This window comes from Vanacampus margaritifer, chromosome 13 (assembly GCF_051991255.1).
Source record: "Vanacampus margaritifer isolate UIUO_Vmar chromosome 13, RoL_Vmar_1.0, whole genome shotgun sequence".
Taxonomy (NCBI): domain Eukaryota; kingdom Metazoa; phylum Chordata; class Actinopteri; order Syngnathiformes; family Syngnathidae; genus Vanacampus; species Vanacampus margaritifer.
The window spans coordinates 2,753,717-2,770,308 of record NC_135444.1 but is presented as its reverse complement, the minus strand read 5'-3'; the positions used below and the strand labels follow the sequence as shown (position 1 = coordinate 2,770,308).

General features: G+C 43.6%; 1 protein-coding gene across 11 annotated transcripts in view; it reads left to right on the top strand.

Annotated features, from left to right (window-relative positions):
* Positions 1–16,592, top strand: part of dlg1a (discs large MAGUK scaffold protein 1a) — a 133,114-nt gene that overhangs the window by 62,962 nt on the left and 53,560 nt on the right. Inside the window, exon 1 of one of the 11 annotated variants that reach the window (XM_077584797.1) lies at positions 14,457–16,166. The exons of the other annotated variants lie outside the window; for them this stretch is intronic. Within the exon in view, the coding sequence (XP_077440923.1) occupies positions 15,324–16,166 (843 nt within the window). The 5' untranslated portion in view covers positions 14,457–15,323. Of the gene's footprint in view, positions 1–14,456; positions 16,167–16,592 lie in introns of those variants that run through there. 11 annotated transcript variants of the gene reach the window in all.

Sequence of the window (16,592 nt, the reverse complement as noted above, 5' to 3'; positions counted from 1 at the left end):
CCGCAAAGGAGAAATGCTGTGGTACAAAAGTGTGAAGAAAGCAATGTTTACTGCTAGCTTCCAAACAACTACATTTCTGTCAAGTAATAAAACAATCATCAGGATTAATTTAATACAAAAACGAACAGTCCTGTAATAGTTTTACCTTATGTTAATTTGATAACGTCTTGTGACGTAGTTGTAGTTACAAGAGCTGTCTGAAAATCGACCGTGCACATCTATAGTACATGTTTTCAGCCAGGCCCATCGTTGCCCTTATTAAGCTTGCCATCAGTGTAGGCGGCATCAATGGTTGTCATGGTGATGATGTTGCACTGATCACCAAACAGAGAATAACATTTCTGTGTGAGTTAGAGAACCCCCCCCCCCCCAAAAAAAATTAATGAGGCTTTAAATAGCCTCTCAATTTGATTATCTGTGCCTAAATATGCAACTGCACAGTGAATTGTGTTACAGTACATATGATTTTTGCTTCTGAGAGTGCATTGGGTGTTGCATCACCTTCTGTGAGTGGGATGATGCTTTCATATCAGTTCACTCTTCTCCCTCACACATGGAGCCCTACTATCCACTCTTTTCACTTGTCTCCCTCCAGCCTCTTCTCTGTCTATGCTATGTCTATAATCAACACAAATAAGATGACCATAAGCAATCATGTTAATAATGACCAGTGTCTAAGCGTTCACACAACAAGCACACAAAAAGTTCCACGACAGTTATGCCGCTTTTCCACCGGACAGGTTCCACACCGAAACAGCATTTTTTTTGTTCCCAGATGTTTGCGTTTCCATGTGACTTTTTCGGGGCCGAGCGGTTACAACGGAACCGCTTTTTAGAAATATCTTAGAAATTATTCTGCAGCGCCGGTCGTCTGGGGCCGAGCGGGGCCGTGTCGTGACTCGTCACTATCATCGGATTGGCTTACATCGACGTAGCATTTCCTTATTTTACGCAAGCGAGGCAAGAAGCGCCCGCCGGCCTTTGCCAAAGTCATAAAAATACAATATATATGCTACAATAAATATAATAATGTTTTACAACGCTTGAACTATATTTACAATTTAAGAGGTACTTGTGGAAGGATTTGCAATGATTGTGGTTTGAAAAAATCGTGAGTGCCATGCACCGCTCACCTGGTCGTGTGTTTCCATTCACTTGAATGAGAACTCCAGCCGCAGTTAAATAAATGAGGCTGAGCTCTCCATTCAGAACTAGCTTTGCAAGCCAGTCGTGAAATCGCAATGTTTCATCCATGGTGGTCCATATGAAATTGTAAATACAGTTCAATGTTGGAGCGACTTGCCACTTGTGAAATTTTATGGCGGAGCCACACACACTGTGGGTGTGCAAGCTTGAACAGTTAAAATGATCCCACCCCCATCCCGCTGCGCGCCTGTTGTAATGGAAATGCAATGGAGGCCGTGTAGTGTCATTTCGTGAGGTGTGGTGCGGTGTGGTAGCGTGCTGTGCGGGACTAATGGAAAAGCGGCATTAGTGTATTTAGCACTGGATCTTCTAGTGTGCATGTCTTCACTGGGCTTATGTGGGTTCTCTACTGTATAGGTACCCGGGTTTCTCTGAAAGTCCACAAACATGTACTGTATATAAGGGTAGCTAAAGTCACTACATTTCCATAGGTATGAATGTGTATGAAAAATATAGAGGATTATTGTACAGTATTATTATTTTTTTTTTTTAAGTATATGTATTTTTCTTCTTCCTCCAATGTGTTTCAATGGGCGTCAATTATTGACAATTTCAAACATCTGAGTATTTCTGATACTTCCAAATGCAACACAATGCAAATGCCCCCTTTATATGATCAAAACAAATGGTGGATTGTATTGATTTTGCCTGTGACTATAATGCAAACACACAGATTGTTATAGCAGTCAAACGACATCTCATCTTATTTTAAAATCAAAATAAACCTCACAAATCAACTTACAACGATCGAATATCCAATGCTTTTCAGTGAATGGAGAGATTTTTTTCACCAAATTAACCACCATTTTGACTTGTGACATCATCTCGGAATTGTCAATACGCAGATTTGCACTATTCTTAAACTTAAACTTAAATCTCAATCCCCCCACAAACATCAGGGGTCCACTCATTGTATATTTTTTTAGGGGTATGATCTTTGAGAGATACCTCAAATAATATAATAATAATATAACCCCTCAATTGAGTTTGAGTAACATAGGAGTGACATTGATATAGTATGGTTGATTGATTTGTGAGTTCTACAATCTTCTGACGATTACATAATATCAGTATCATTATTTTTATTTACTTTGTATCCATTGAGAAAGAGTGATGCAGGAGCACTGTGATAAAATGAGTCAAAAAAAAATATGCACAATAGCAAGTATGAGTGCTCTCAATTCTAACTATTCATCATCCATCCATACTCTGAACCACATATCCTCATCACGAGCTGGAGTCTATCCCAGCTGACCTTAAGTGAGAGGCAGGGTGCACCCTTGACTGGTCGCCAGCCAATTATAGGGCACATACATAAACATCCATTCTCACTTACATTCACACCGGAGTCCTGCAGGTTTTCCCTTCTCCAACACACCATTCATTCACACGATTCATATGATCAGCTCATCAGCAAGCTTTGCGTATGCCTGATAACGATTCTCCTGTTCATTGGAATCAGCTGTGTTGGAAGAGGGATTCCCCTAAAACCTGTATGACTCCAGCCCTCGAGGACCAGAATTACCCATCCTAACCTACAAAGCATGTTTTATGAATGTGAGGGGAATCAGTATCATCAGAAAACCTGTGCAAGCAAAGGAAGAACATGCAAATTCCACACAGGAAGACTGATTTTTTGACTATTGTGAGATATTTACAATGCTTTCATGAACACATATTTCCGACAGACGTGTACCTAAACTAAGATCTGACAGAATGTAAATTGTAGTTACTTGAATTAAATTAAAAGTGTCTTGCCAGTGTTGTGACATATATACAGTAGATGTGCCATATATCGCTGCCATCAGGCAGAAACCTCGTAAGTCACAATTTGACAAAATTTATATTTTTTCAAAAATCTAAACGTTTGAAAGTAGTTTATCTTTGATGATGCAATGTTAATGGTTGAAAACATGTTGTTTTTGGGGTCTCAGGAAAAGTGGCAATTTTGTAGGTACAAGGTTTTGGCCTGACACCAGCATTATTGTTATTGAGATCAGGGGCCTCATTTATAAAGTATGCGTACGATCAAAATGAGGCTAAAACATTTCTGCACCAAAGGTGGTATTTATAGAAAACAAACAGAACGAGAAACTTTTGCATACCGCCACGTCAGGTATGGACCTACTGTACGCAATCCACACATTCTGGAAACATGAGAAAACAGTGACACAAAAAGCTTTGTGGTGCATTTGCCATGTATGCTGGATGTTGGGTCACATTAATGTTTGTTTTACTCCAGACTTGCTCCGATGTCACAAGCATGCCCCCAGGGCAGAAAGCAGTTAACTTTAATTTAGTTAACTTTATTTAAACATTTTAAACTCGCGTCTTCTCTCGTTGATCACCTATCTTAAAGGATTTTGTGTGGACTTTTTCTTCTTTTTCTTTTTTACTCGCGACTGCCACCTCTGGCCCAAAGCGTAACTGCAGCATCTGTGTCAGGCTCTTTCATGGTGCACGTGAAAGTAAGTGCACGATCTTAAAGCAACAGCCACAGTTGACAAACGAAGACATGACTTCAAATGAGGTAAGAAAAACTCCGCCCCTCCCCTCCCCAAAGAAACTGTGGCTTAGGGGTAGGGTTAGGGTGTGAGGGTCCGCACACTCTACTATAAAGGGCAGATAATAGGGCTCTTCGTACTCATCTGGGTATTGGTGGAGCATGCATGATGTAGAAAAAGCTTTAATATTTCCTTTTTAACTCTTTGACTTAAACGTTAAAAGACGTTTTTTTTTTCAAAACAGAGATGAAACTAACCATTTTCTATTGTTGATTACTGAAAAACGGAATACGGTAGAAACAAACTTTTTTTTCTGATGAAAGATGAGAGTCCAATCTTTCATTTGGTATTATGTGTGTTTCCATAGTCCAAACACATAATTTTCTGTGAACCTTGAAAGATCAGTCAAAAATGCTTAAATCGGCTGGCACTCACGGCATCCCTTTTCTGAAAACGTCTGGCAGTCAAAGAGTTAAACTGCACAATGCACCTTAAAAAAAACCTCATGCAACAAATCATATTAATGACAACTAATGTGGACAAATACTGCACACATAACATCATCGCGCCCGTCAGCACAAATGTCATTGCAGTATAAAAGGCTATATAAAACTATTTTATTGACACAAGACAATACAAAATAAAAAAAATGGCGTAAATACAGGCACAAGCATCTTTGCTTTGGAGCTTGATGCTTTTGTCCTGCAAATAAATAAATAAAGAAAAGAAACGCGTTAATAAAGTCTGTCATAAGCGTTCACAATGCAATCCAAACAGCCGTGGGGATGTTCAATGAAGCTCCATAAGCAACACAATGGGTATAATAATAGATACTAATAATAATAACAATAATTAGGCGGCCTATTGATCGCCTAATTTTTGCCTCTGCATTGACAACTCAGTTTCCCTATAGTGCATTAAGTAAACACACAAAAATTCAATGTATGCATGTTGAAGTTAGCCTTCTTTCTTGCCTTTCCCTGACCGTCCATTGTTTTGATTTGTTGATTGCCGACACCTGCTGTTTATGAATACACAAATCCATTAATGAGTAGATTTGCATTGCCTAATATGGGGGGAAATCAGCTGCACACACCATTTGGGATTGTGTGGAATTTATAAAGGAAAATTGCGTGCAGATGTGCGAATTTGTTTCTACGCATGGTTTTATAAATCAAAAATTTTTTCTGCATACGTTAAGTTTGGGTTTCGTTCGTGCATACTTTTCTGCGCAGGTTTTCACGCATAATTTTATAAATGAGGCCCCAGGTAGTTGTTGACTTACAGTGCAGCATGTTATCATGTATTCTGTCCATTAATGTTGCTATCAGATGCTCGTTTTCAGTACATTGCCCATCATAGAAGATTGTCTTCATTTGTGTCTGTGTATTTGTTTTCAACTTTCTACAAATAGAAATCTGTCTGTGCTGTTTGTTTTCAATATTTCGGTGTATTTTATATTTTGATATTTTATACTATTGTAACTTGTCCCGTCAGGGGTCACCACAGTCACTCGCATGATTTGTTTGCCACAGTTTTTATGCTGGAGTCCCTACCTGACATGACCCACTTGGGTGCGTATTGGAGCATTTTACCAGGAATCGAACTGGTGCCGTCTGTGTGAAAGTACAGTACATACATACTGAATTTATTCCCTTGACATTTGTTCACCGAGCAGACTGTACTATGGTACTACTGTTACTTGCTGTATTGGCTTCCATTATTGTAAACTTGACCCCCCAGATACCGTAGTTTTTGCCTAGCAGGACATTGAATTACACTAATTAAACAAGATAGCACGAATCAAAGTCTTCCGTAAACAACTGACTTATTGCTTGAAGTTTGCAACTGAAAACACGTTTCTCGAAGCAAGGCAATACATTTTTACACACATTTTTACACACACAGTCGTGGAGGTACACTGCATTCGGCTCACTTCGCTGTCGTATGTGTGTGGTGCAGTATTTTGTCAGGATGTGATGTGACCATCTTTGTTTTTCCCATTTTTAACATGTTTTTATTCTCAGTTATCTATGTATCACTTTTATGCTTCTCACTCACTTGTTTTCCCGCATACTGGGCTCTGCCTCCGCTAGTAGAAACAGGCAGTCCGCCTTCATCTCCCTCCCCTGGCCCGGGTATCGGGGCTCCAGGGGCTGGGCGGGTGGGCGTTGGTGTTGTGTCGCCCCCGCTCCGGTGGGCCTCCTGGCACCTCGGGTGGGCACCAGTATCCGGGGGGCGAGCCCTATTGTCCCGCCGGGCTGGTCCCATATGCCCAGTGGGGTGGGTGGGGGTTTGGTGGGCGGGTGCGCCTCCTGCCCCCGCCCGGTTGGGAGGGGCCCCGCTGGTCGCTCCTCTTAACTCATTGGGGGGTGCCATCGGTTGGGGCAGACCGCAGTATAGAGCAGTGCTGTGATCCCCTGTCCGTGTCCCCGCCGCGCCACTGTTTAATTTTTATTTAATTTTTAATGCACCACATACACTCACTGACATGACTGGGAGGGAGGTGGATTGGAGCGTGGGGATATAATTTCCCTCTGCTCCATCTCACCTGCTCCCAATTTTAATGCACCACACACACACACTTGTATATACACTGGGTGGGGTCACATTCACGGTGTAAGGGGAGAGTTCGCCAGTCGGCGAGCTGGTGAACTCAGTAACAGGGTTAGCTTTCACTAAGAACGCTGGAGTGGGCCTGGGATTTGGGGGTACCGCCCGTCCCCCGGTGCCCCCATCTCCCCTTCTGCCCCCGGTGTTCCGTCCCTCCACGCGGCGGGAGGTGGGGTGCGCGGGTGCCCTCTCCGCTCCGCTGTCTGGCCCCTCTTCGGCACCGATGCCTAGGTACGGGGAGTCCCCGGTGTTTGGAGGTCGGGGGCTGTGGGGCTAGCGATTGGTGGGGTCGTTGTGGCGGCAGCTTGGTTGGGGGGTGGCTGGGTGGGGGGATGCTGGGGGTGGGGGTGGTGGTTGTCTGAGGTTTTAGGGGCCTGGGGGCGGCTGGGGCTGGGTTGGGGTGGATGGCGGGGGTAGATGGGGGGTGGGGGGAGCGGGGGCTGTGGACCGGTGGGGTGCCTGGCGGGCCTGCCGTGCCCCGTCCTGCTGCGTTGGGTTGGGGGCGCAGGCTGTGTTGGGGTGGGGGGCGCTCCTGGCTCCTGGGTTTGCTCCCTGGCCGGTGGCCCCTGCGGGGCCCGGGGGTTGGCCCTTGCCGCTGCCGTGGCCTGGGGGGCCCTGAGGTGTTGCGCTTGGTCTGTCCTGGCAGGGGTTGACGGCTCCCCTCTTTGGTGGAGATTTTCATGCATGCCAGATCCACCACACCAACATCTATCGAAACTCAAACACAATCTGCTTTTTCCTCTGGTCGTTGAATCGGTGGAGGCTGGTGTCTGTGGATCTCACTCTGCTTCATCTGTCCTTCCTTCCTTTCCTCAGTCTCTCCTTTGGTCTCTTGAGGTCTCCCTAATTTGTTGGAATTTAGATGTTTCTGGGGTTGGTGAAAGACTCTGGTTGGTAACCCGGTGGGTAGTGTCTGGTCAATGCTGGATTTCACTTTCCTTTCTTTCCTTTGATTCTTCCTTGGGTCTCCTGACAACCTCACGACTCTAGCTGAATTCTGAAGTATTCGGTTTGGGTGAACGGTATGGGATTTTTAACTCTTTGACTGCCAGACGTTTTCAGAAACGGGATGTTGCCAGTGCCAGCCGATTCAAGCATTTTGACTGATCTTTCAAGGTCCACAGAAAATGTTGTGTTTGGACTATGGAAACACACATACTATCAGATGAAAGATTGAACTCTCATCTTTCATCAGAAAAAAAAGTTTGTTTCTACCTTATTCCGTTCTTCAGTAATCAACAATAGAAAATGTTTAGTTTCACCGAAATGCTGTTTTGAAACAAAGCTTTTTGTGAAATGATGTTATTTCATGCACTCTAGTGAATTCTACACTTCTTTTTGTCCATGAATGATGCCACAAACACCTAAATAGTGCTTTACTTTTTTAATACACCACCACCAACAATGAAAAAGTGTTTTTGGATTGCAAAATACGTTTATTTCCATTCAACAGTGTAACAATTTGACAAAACAATTTTGCAAACTATTTACAAATGTGTGCAACTGTGGTACTATTTACAATTATGTGGATGTTTCAAATACAGTTTTTCTTTTTGTAACACTGCCCTGCGTGCAAGGAGAGGGAGCAGGATTTGCACAACAGATACGTTTCACTTCGATTGTCCGTTTCGCGTGCAGACGTTACACTTTCTTGACGGCCTTTTTTTCCGGGGAATAGCAAGTAGCAGACTGTACCCACTCCTCCGATGAATATGCATTGGACTCGGGGTACTCTTCGTCGTCCGATTGAACGTCCGCCTGAGCGTGCTCGGTTGTGCTCCACGTTTTCTGGTGTTAGCATCGCTAGCCCGTGAACCTTTATGACGTCGTCATAGCCGCCGCGTCAGCGCTTCCAACTTCGGCACCAACCTCGGAGTCACCATCATCATCATCGATGATGATCATCGTCGTCATCAATGTGCTCTTTAGCGTTGGTCGATGCCTTTCGTCTTTGAAAAAAATTCCCAAATGTGAGCTGCCGGTCGCCATTGTTCGCTTCCTCAGCCATCTAGCTCCGCCTCACGTCTTCTACTGCCGCGTCAACGCTTCCAACCTCGGAGGCACCATCATCATCATCGATGATGATCATCCTCGTCATCAATGTGCTCTTTAGCGTTGGTCGATGCTTTTCGTCTTTGAAAAAAAATGCTCAAGCGTGAGCTGCTTGCAAACCGGTCGCCATGTTCTCTTCCCTTCCCCAGCCATTGTCCCCTCTAGCTCCGCCTCACGTCTTCTACTGACGCCTACCCAATCTTGTCAAAAGAGAGTCATCGCTGCCCTCTAGGGGCCAAAAATAGTCATTAGGCTCACTAGACCTGCTTGAAACTTTCACCACAGCTGGGCAAGGCTTTACTCCACACATTTCAAAAAAAAAAAATGGGTGGACGTCTTTTAACGTCTTTGCTGCTCCTCCGTAGGTTTTTGCAGAACGTCATTTAACGTCTTTGGCAGTAAAAGAGTTAATAGGTTTTAGGTGAACGAATGAGTACACACTCACATGCACGCACACACGCACACACACACACATACACACGCACATGCACATACAAAATAAAAATTAATAAAAAAAATAATTCTACAATTCTTGGTATTGGGGTATTTTTACAAAAGCATGAGAACTCATTTACAATAAGCTCTGGACTATAAGATACACCTGACTATAAGCCGCGCTAGATAAATTTGGAGAATACTCGAGTTTGTTACACATATAAGCCGCACCCGACTGTAAGCCGCCGGTGTTTTACCGGACCGGTGTATAAGGGTTCCCGCTACTTTCTTTTCCATAATGAGGGTGCAAATTGTCTCGCTTTCGTTCTGTCTCTCCTACTGTATTTGGGCTCACTTGGTTTGTTTTGCTCTGCCTGACGCTTTTGGGCTTCCTTTATAGTGCGCCCCCTTGTGATCTGATGGATAAGCCGCACCTTTGTATTAGCCGCAGCGTCGAATGCAAGTGAAAAAAGTAGCGCGTATAGTCTAGAAATTACTGTAGATGGTTTAAAAACAAAAGGTTTCACCTTTAAAGAGCAACTCAAAACCCTTGCAGACTCTTGCTCCACCCCTAACTTTTAGGCTATTTAAAAACTGCACTCAAAGGAGATGTTGCCTGGAGGACTGTTGGGCTTGCAAGGGCGGGAGAGGGTTTGGTGTGGTCTTGGTGATTGACAGCAGTGAAAATTCGGAAATAAATCATTTGTATACTACAACAAGGTATGCTAAATAAACTAACCATTATGCTAATAAATCACTAATCTGAAAATCGAAATAAAGATGTTTGCAAACCCTAATATTTCATTATCATCTCGCTAAGGAGGCATGTACGAGACTGAGCTGGTGGGTCGCAGAGCGACTACGTCATATTCTACAAGAGACGTAGTAAATCACTTCTCGTCCAATGAGAGGATAAATAGCCAAATTGCTTTCAACAAACATGCACTAAAACGTCAAAATGATGACCAAGATATCTAGTCAGCATTAGTAGACACCCGTTTATACAGTTTATCAGCAAAAAAAAAAAGTAGATTTTGTGTTAAGAGCCCTTCTTTAAGGTATTCAACTACAGAATATTTGTAATGCTAAAGTGCAGAAAATGCACATCACATAAAGAATTTCACGAATTGTAATTGAAGATCACTGATTTTATTCTCATGTCATGGCAATATACAGTACAGTATGTCATTCTTATATTCATTTCTTAGCAGCCCCCGCCCCATTGCCAGCTTACCTTCTAGCAATATTTTTGTGTTGGCTTCATTTAACTCTATGTTGTTAACTGCCTATTCTTCTTGCTCATTCTCTTCTCCTGACTTAGCAGCTAGCCTGCAGCGCTGGCAGCACTTTACACAGTGGTGGTGTACATGCACTAACACACTAGAATGGCCTTTCTCTCATCTCGTAGCTCTCTTTACATGGTTGCTTCTTTATAATATCCCTTATCTGTCTCTCTCTCTGGCCTTTTTCTAGGAGTAACTTGTGACATATATTAGCTGACATTTTATATTTGGACCTTAAAGCCATTTCTATCTGTGATTGCCGCAAAAGCCATGTTCGTTCTCAAATACCAGTGGTAGTGGTAACTTTATCGAGTACAGTAATATAATTTACAAATTCTGAATCTGATCAATAAATTGTCACACCGCGGTGAGGCTGTCTTGTCTGGGCTTTTACTGTCTTGTCATTTCCAGTTTTGTTTAGAAAATTCTGACTCCTTTCGTTTCAAGTCACTTTCCCTTCCTCATATGGTGTTAGTGTCAACCCTGATTCCTGATTGTGTTCACCTGTTTCCCATTACCCTCATGTGTTAAATGGTCTGCATCTCCCCTGTCTTGTGCCAAAGTGTTTTCGTCAGAGTCACCACTCTAGTCAGTCACAGTCGTAGTCCTCAGCATTGTTATCCTGTCTTCTGTGTGAACTTATGTTTATAACTTTGTATAGCCACAGTATAATTTTAGGTTAGGAGTGATTTTGTTTTGTTTGTAGTTAAGACATCCTCCCTTTTGGAGCCCCTTTAGTTTAACATTTTATATAGCCTTTGTTTTTGCCTCTAAACGAAGAGTTTTATGTTTAATAAATGTCTGCCTTGGTGGCAAACTCTTTTTTTTTTTTTTTTTTTTCCTGGAGAGCTCAGGTATTGTTCTTTCGGTAATTTTACCGATTTGACATGTCATCATCATTGCTCTCCTTTTTTTTTGTATTTTTTTGTATTATTTATTTTTTTGTATGTGGGTGAATATGTGTATGTGCGTGCGTGCGTGCATTCATTAGTTCACCTAAAACCTATATAAAAAAAAAAATCCCATACCGTTTCCCTAAACCGAACACTTCCAGCCAGAGTCGTGAGGCCGTCAGGAAACCCGAGAAAGGACCAAAGAAAGGAAAGTGAAATCCAGCACCGACCAGACACCACCCACCAGGCCACCAACCAAAGTCCTTCACCAACCCCAGAGACATCTAAATTTCAACAAATTATAGAGACCTCAAGAGACCAAAGGAGAGACTGAGGAAAGGAAGGAAGGACAGACGAAGCGGAGTGAGATCCACAGACACCAGCCTCCACCGATTCAATGACCTGAGGAAGATTGTGTCTGAGTTTCGATAAATGCTGGTGTGGTGGATCTGGCGTGCATGAAAATCTCCACCAAAGAGGGGAACCGTCAACCCCCGACAGGACAGAGCAAGCGCAACACCTCAGGGGTCCCCAGGCCGCGGCAGCGCCAAAGGACGACCCCCGGGCCCCGCAGGGTCCACCGGCCGGAGAGCAAACCCAGGAGCAGGAGCGCCCCCCACCCCAACGCGGCCCGCGCCCCCAACCCAACACAGCAGGACGGGGCACTGCATGCCCGGCAGGAACCCCACCGGCCCACAGCCCCCGCTCCCCCCACGACCCCCCACCCCCCATCCACCCCAACTCAGCCCCAGCCGCCCCCAGGCCCCCAAATCCCCAGCCATCCCCCCCACCCATCCACCCCCACCACCACCACCCCCCAAACAAGCCGTCTCTCCCCCCGACCCCACCCCCACCAACCGGCAGATCCCCAGCCGGGGATCCCTCGCACCCAGGCACCAGCGCCGAAGAGGGGCCGGGCAGGGGAGCGGAGAGGGCATCCGCGCCCACCCCATCCCCCACCGCGTGGAGGGACAGAACACCGGGGGCAGAAGGGGAGATGGGGGCACCGGAGGACGGGCGGCACCCCCGAACCCCAGGCCCAGCGGGGAAAGGCCCCGGTCATCACTCCAGCGTTCTTAGTGAGAGTTAACCCTGTTACTGAGTTCGCCAGCTCGCCGACTGGCGAACTCTACCCCTAAACCTTGAATGTGACCCCACCCAGTGTGTGTGTGTGTGTGTGTGTGGTGCATTAAAATTGGGAGCAGGTGAACCGGAGCAGAGGGAAATTATATCCCCTCTGCTCCAATCCACCCGCCTCCCAGGCATGTCAGTGAGTGTATGTGGTGCATTAAAAAAAATAAATGGGGGGGGGGACACGGACAGGGGACCGCAGCACTGCTCTATACTGCGGTCTGCCCCCAACCAATGCCCCCCCCCACACACACACACAAACTCCTATCTCTGCGCCTGAGTCCTAAATCTGCCACGCCTTGTCATAAATAGAAAAAAAATCAATAGCCAACACTCTTATTTCAAATACTACCCATGGTTTTAAATTAAACAATGATATCAGTAGCTTGACACAGAGAGATTCATTCGTTCATTAGTGGTTCAAATTTTCTACTTCAATGTTTTTCGCTGACAATAAGTCAGTTTTGGAAAAATAAGTCAAAAGACAATACAACTTGATCAAGTAATATATGTTTGATAACTTTGGTACTGCATATTTACAAAACTGCACACTTTCAACCTTTTAAATCACTTGTAACAACTATGTACATAGGAAGCAATGTTTACTACCGGTCACAGTTGAATGATCTACACTATGTAAATGTTCTGTTATGAACATTTACCTGGTCACTGCAAGATCTAGATCCAGTCGCAATCCCCAATTTCAATGGAGTTCTAGTTCTGGAGAATCTAAAGCATAACATAAATAATGACAGAATACAATGATTTGAAAATGCTTTTCAGTTTCCACCTTTAATCAATTGAACAAACAGCCAAGACTGAGAATGTTAATGGGTTTTTTCTCTCTCTCTCTCATTTTTTATTTGATTCCCTCACTGTTTGGAACATTCCACAGGTGAACGGGTTAATTAGAAACAACTGCACTGTCATGATTGCGTTTAAAAAGAGCATCTCGAAAGGCTCAGTTGTTCACAAGTAAGCATGGGGTTAGGTTCACCTCTTTGAACTGTGTGAGCAATTAGTTTAAAAACAGTTCTCAATGTCTAATTGCAAAGAATTCGGGGATTTCATCATCTACGGTCCGTAACATCATCAAAAGATTCAGAGAATCTTGAGCATGGCTGAAAACCCATGACTTTTGATCCCTCAAGCAGCACTGCATTCAAAACATTGTGTAAAAGAAGAAGATTGTCTCATGGGCTCAGAAACAATTAAGAAAACCATTTTCAATTATCACAGTTTGTCACTACATCTACAAACGCAAGTTCAAACTTTACCATAAAAGACATTTATCAACGACGCCCAGAAACGCCGCATGCTTCTCTGGGACCCAGATCACCGATGGACTGAGGCAAAGCGGAAAAGTATGCTGTGGTCTAATGAGTCCACATTGCAAATTGTTTATGGAAATCATGGACACCATATCTTCTGGGCCAAAAAAGAAAAGGACCATCCTCATTGTTATCAGCGCTAACTTCAAAAGCATGCAACTGTGATGGTATGGGCATGTGTTAGTGCGGATGGTATGGGTAACTTGCACATCTGTGACTGCCCCATTCATGCTAAAAGGTACATACATTTTCTAGTAACAGCTGCCATCTTAGCAAATCTTCTTTCAAGAATGTCCCTGTTTATTTCAACAAGGAAACCCCAAGCCACATTCTAACATTCTCAATGTGGTGTACACTATTACAACAGCATGGCTTCATAGTAATAGAGTGACATTACTTGACTGGACTGCCAGAAGTCCAGACCTGTCTCACATTGAAAATGTGTGACACATTATAATGCACAAAAAAAAAAATTACAATAGAGATCCCGGACTGTTGAGCAACTGAAGTTGAACATCAAGCAAAAATGGGAAAGAATTTGCACCTCAAGGCTTCAACAATTAGTATTGTCAGTTTAGTTTATCAATTTGAAGATTAAATATCACGTATTTGTAGTGTATTCGAGTATAGGTTGAAAATAATTGCCAATCATTGTGGTAGGTTTTTATTTAGTTTCAACACAATGTCCCAATTTCATTGAAATTGTGGTTCTTGTAAATAAGTAGGTCAGTTCATTGAGACACAGCAACTTTTGTGTATTGCAGCTGACCTGGCTTGCCATGTTTTGCCTTAAAAGAGGACCAAAAAGGGCGATCAACACTATTCTCTACCAATCACAGCTCAGGACTCATCATACTCTTCCACATTGGCTGTGAACACTATCCCTGGTTTCCTATTGATTAGTCATGCCTGGCTGCTGTCATGTGCAGAGGACCAGGGAAGCCCCTAATTGGCCAGTTCGGGAAGAGAGAGAGTGCATCAGAGTTGTAGAGAGAGGGACAGGGAGGGAGCACAGACATGGCAGCAGCTGAGAAGAAAGAATTGTCCATTGATGTGAGCTAATGTAAAGTTTTTAATATCAAGGCAAGATGACAAGCACAGAAAATGTTCATTCTTTCTGATTATTATTTCCCTGGCGGCAGGAAGTGTGTTTTGCTATGGGTTCATGTCTTCCCTTCTGGAATATAAATCGCCAACATCACCACTGGATTGAGTGGGATTTCGGAAACAAAGCTGGAGTATCTTTTAACAGCATACTGACCTTGGATATTATGCATTAACTGAGAGATTGATATCTGAAGTGCAAGCTATTTGTGGAAAAGAAAAGTATTCCTTTGGAAAGAAGGAGCTGGATTAAATTGCTTCTGTCCAATCTGTCCTAATGCAAAGACTGAAAGTGTGCTTCACCTTTCTAAGGTCTTTCCTGCATTTCTTTTTACAGCATCTTTGATCTTTTCTACTTGTGACTTTGTAACCCACAAAGATTTTGGGATAGTTCATGTGCTCCTACGTATAAGTTAAATTATCACACTTAAAGACATTGCTTTGTTTTATTCAGACTTCAAATCATGCTGTTGTCAAACCAACAGACATGGAAAAGATCTTCACAAATGTGGACTTGCTTCATCTTAATGTGCTGAGACAAATGAACAAGAAAAGTGGAAATCCAGTCCAACGTTGCACAGAGATTGTGGTTGTTCTTTGATGGCATGACCTACATTATGTGGACACAAATGATTCTGAAGAGCTACTGTTTTGTCATCCCTGTAAAGGTGATAATGCAGTAAGCGGGAAAGAGGGAGATACAGTAAGTCAAAGAAGACAGGACTACGTCATCATACTGCATGTGGTGTTTACAAATACATCTCTGCAGATATGACTACTTATTTCCACAGCCATGAATTCTGTTGTAGCCCTAAAAAGCCCAGTAGCTCTTCTAAGGGAAAATCTGGCAAAGGGAAGGTCAAGTCGAGCAAGAGCCACAACCACTCGAAGCATAGCCAGAAATTATTGCAGCGTTCCCCCCTACACTCACCAAAGCACAATACTCATTCGCCAAAACAAGGATGTCGTTCACCCAAACATTTTCTTCCTTCACCTTCACCTAGCTATTACCACATAGCGCCACAGTCTCCAAGTCATCAGCTAGCTCCACCATTACAAAACTACCAACTGGTGCAACAATCACCAAATCATCTACTGCACTCGGCAAGCCAGCGTCAAATCTGCCTCTCGCCAAGCCACCACCAACTGCAGCTTTACTCTTCAAACCAGCAACAGTTGCGTCCACCGGCCTCACCATGTCGCCCACTTTCCTCGCCATCATCACATCAACTCTATCACCAGCAGCAGCAGCAGCTGGCACAGACCCATTCAAACAATTCCTTGTTCCAAGAGTACCAACATCAACATCCTCCTCCTCTGCCACATTGCTCACAGTCACTTTCCATCCATCCATTTCACTCACCGCAGAAACCGCTATGTTCAGCCCTGGGCGGTTATGGGTGGAGCACATTGCCCACACACCTGGCCAACAGGGCCTCTCGAGGAAATTTCCCAAACGTGAGAGACAATGTGACAAAGAGTCCCACAAAGAGCAAAAGCAAAGGAAAGGCCGGGAGCAGACCATGGCACAATGATTCCTACATGCGGAATTTGTGCTCTATGGAGCCACCCTCTCACATACACCAATTTCCACAAATACAAGCCCATGTGCAGGTAAGTTGCATTGACGAAAAGTCTTCAGCATGGCCACTCAAGATTTTTTTTTTTGGTCTTAAAAATGTTACGCAATTAATTGGCATAAATTTATTGGATACATTTGTATTTATTGTTTGCGGAAGACAGTAGGGATGTACCAATATCCAAACATCACGATACGATATTATACCTATGAAGGTGATATAAAAAAAAGTCATAATATTGTTTAAAAAAAAAAGAGAGCGTGTACTAAAAAACACACAATATCGGCTTTTGTACATAACAGCAATGCATATAAACAACCTATAAAATCTCTAATAACACTTGATATTGAGGCACTTACTTGCTATTGAGTTCCTCCACATATTGTCTCGGTTCACAAGCATATTATGTTCTCCTTCAACTGACCATTAGCAGGGATTTTAAACATAGAAGGGCCAAAAC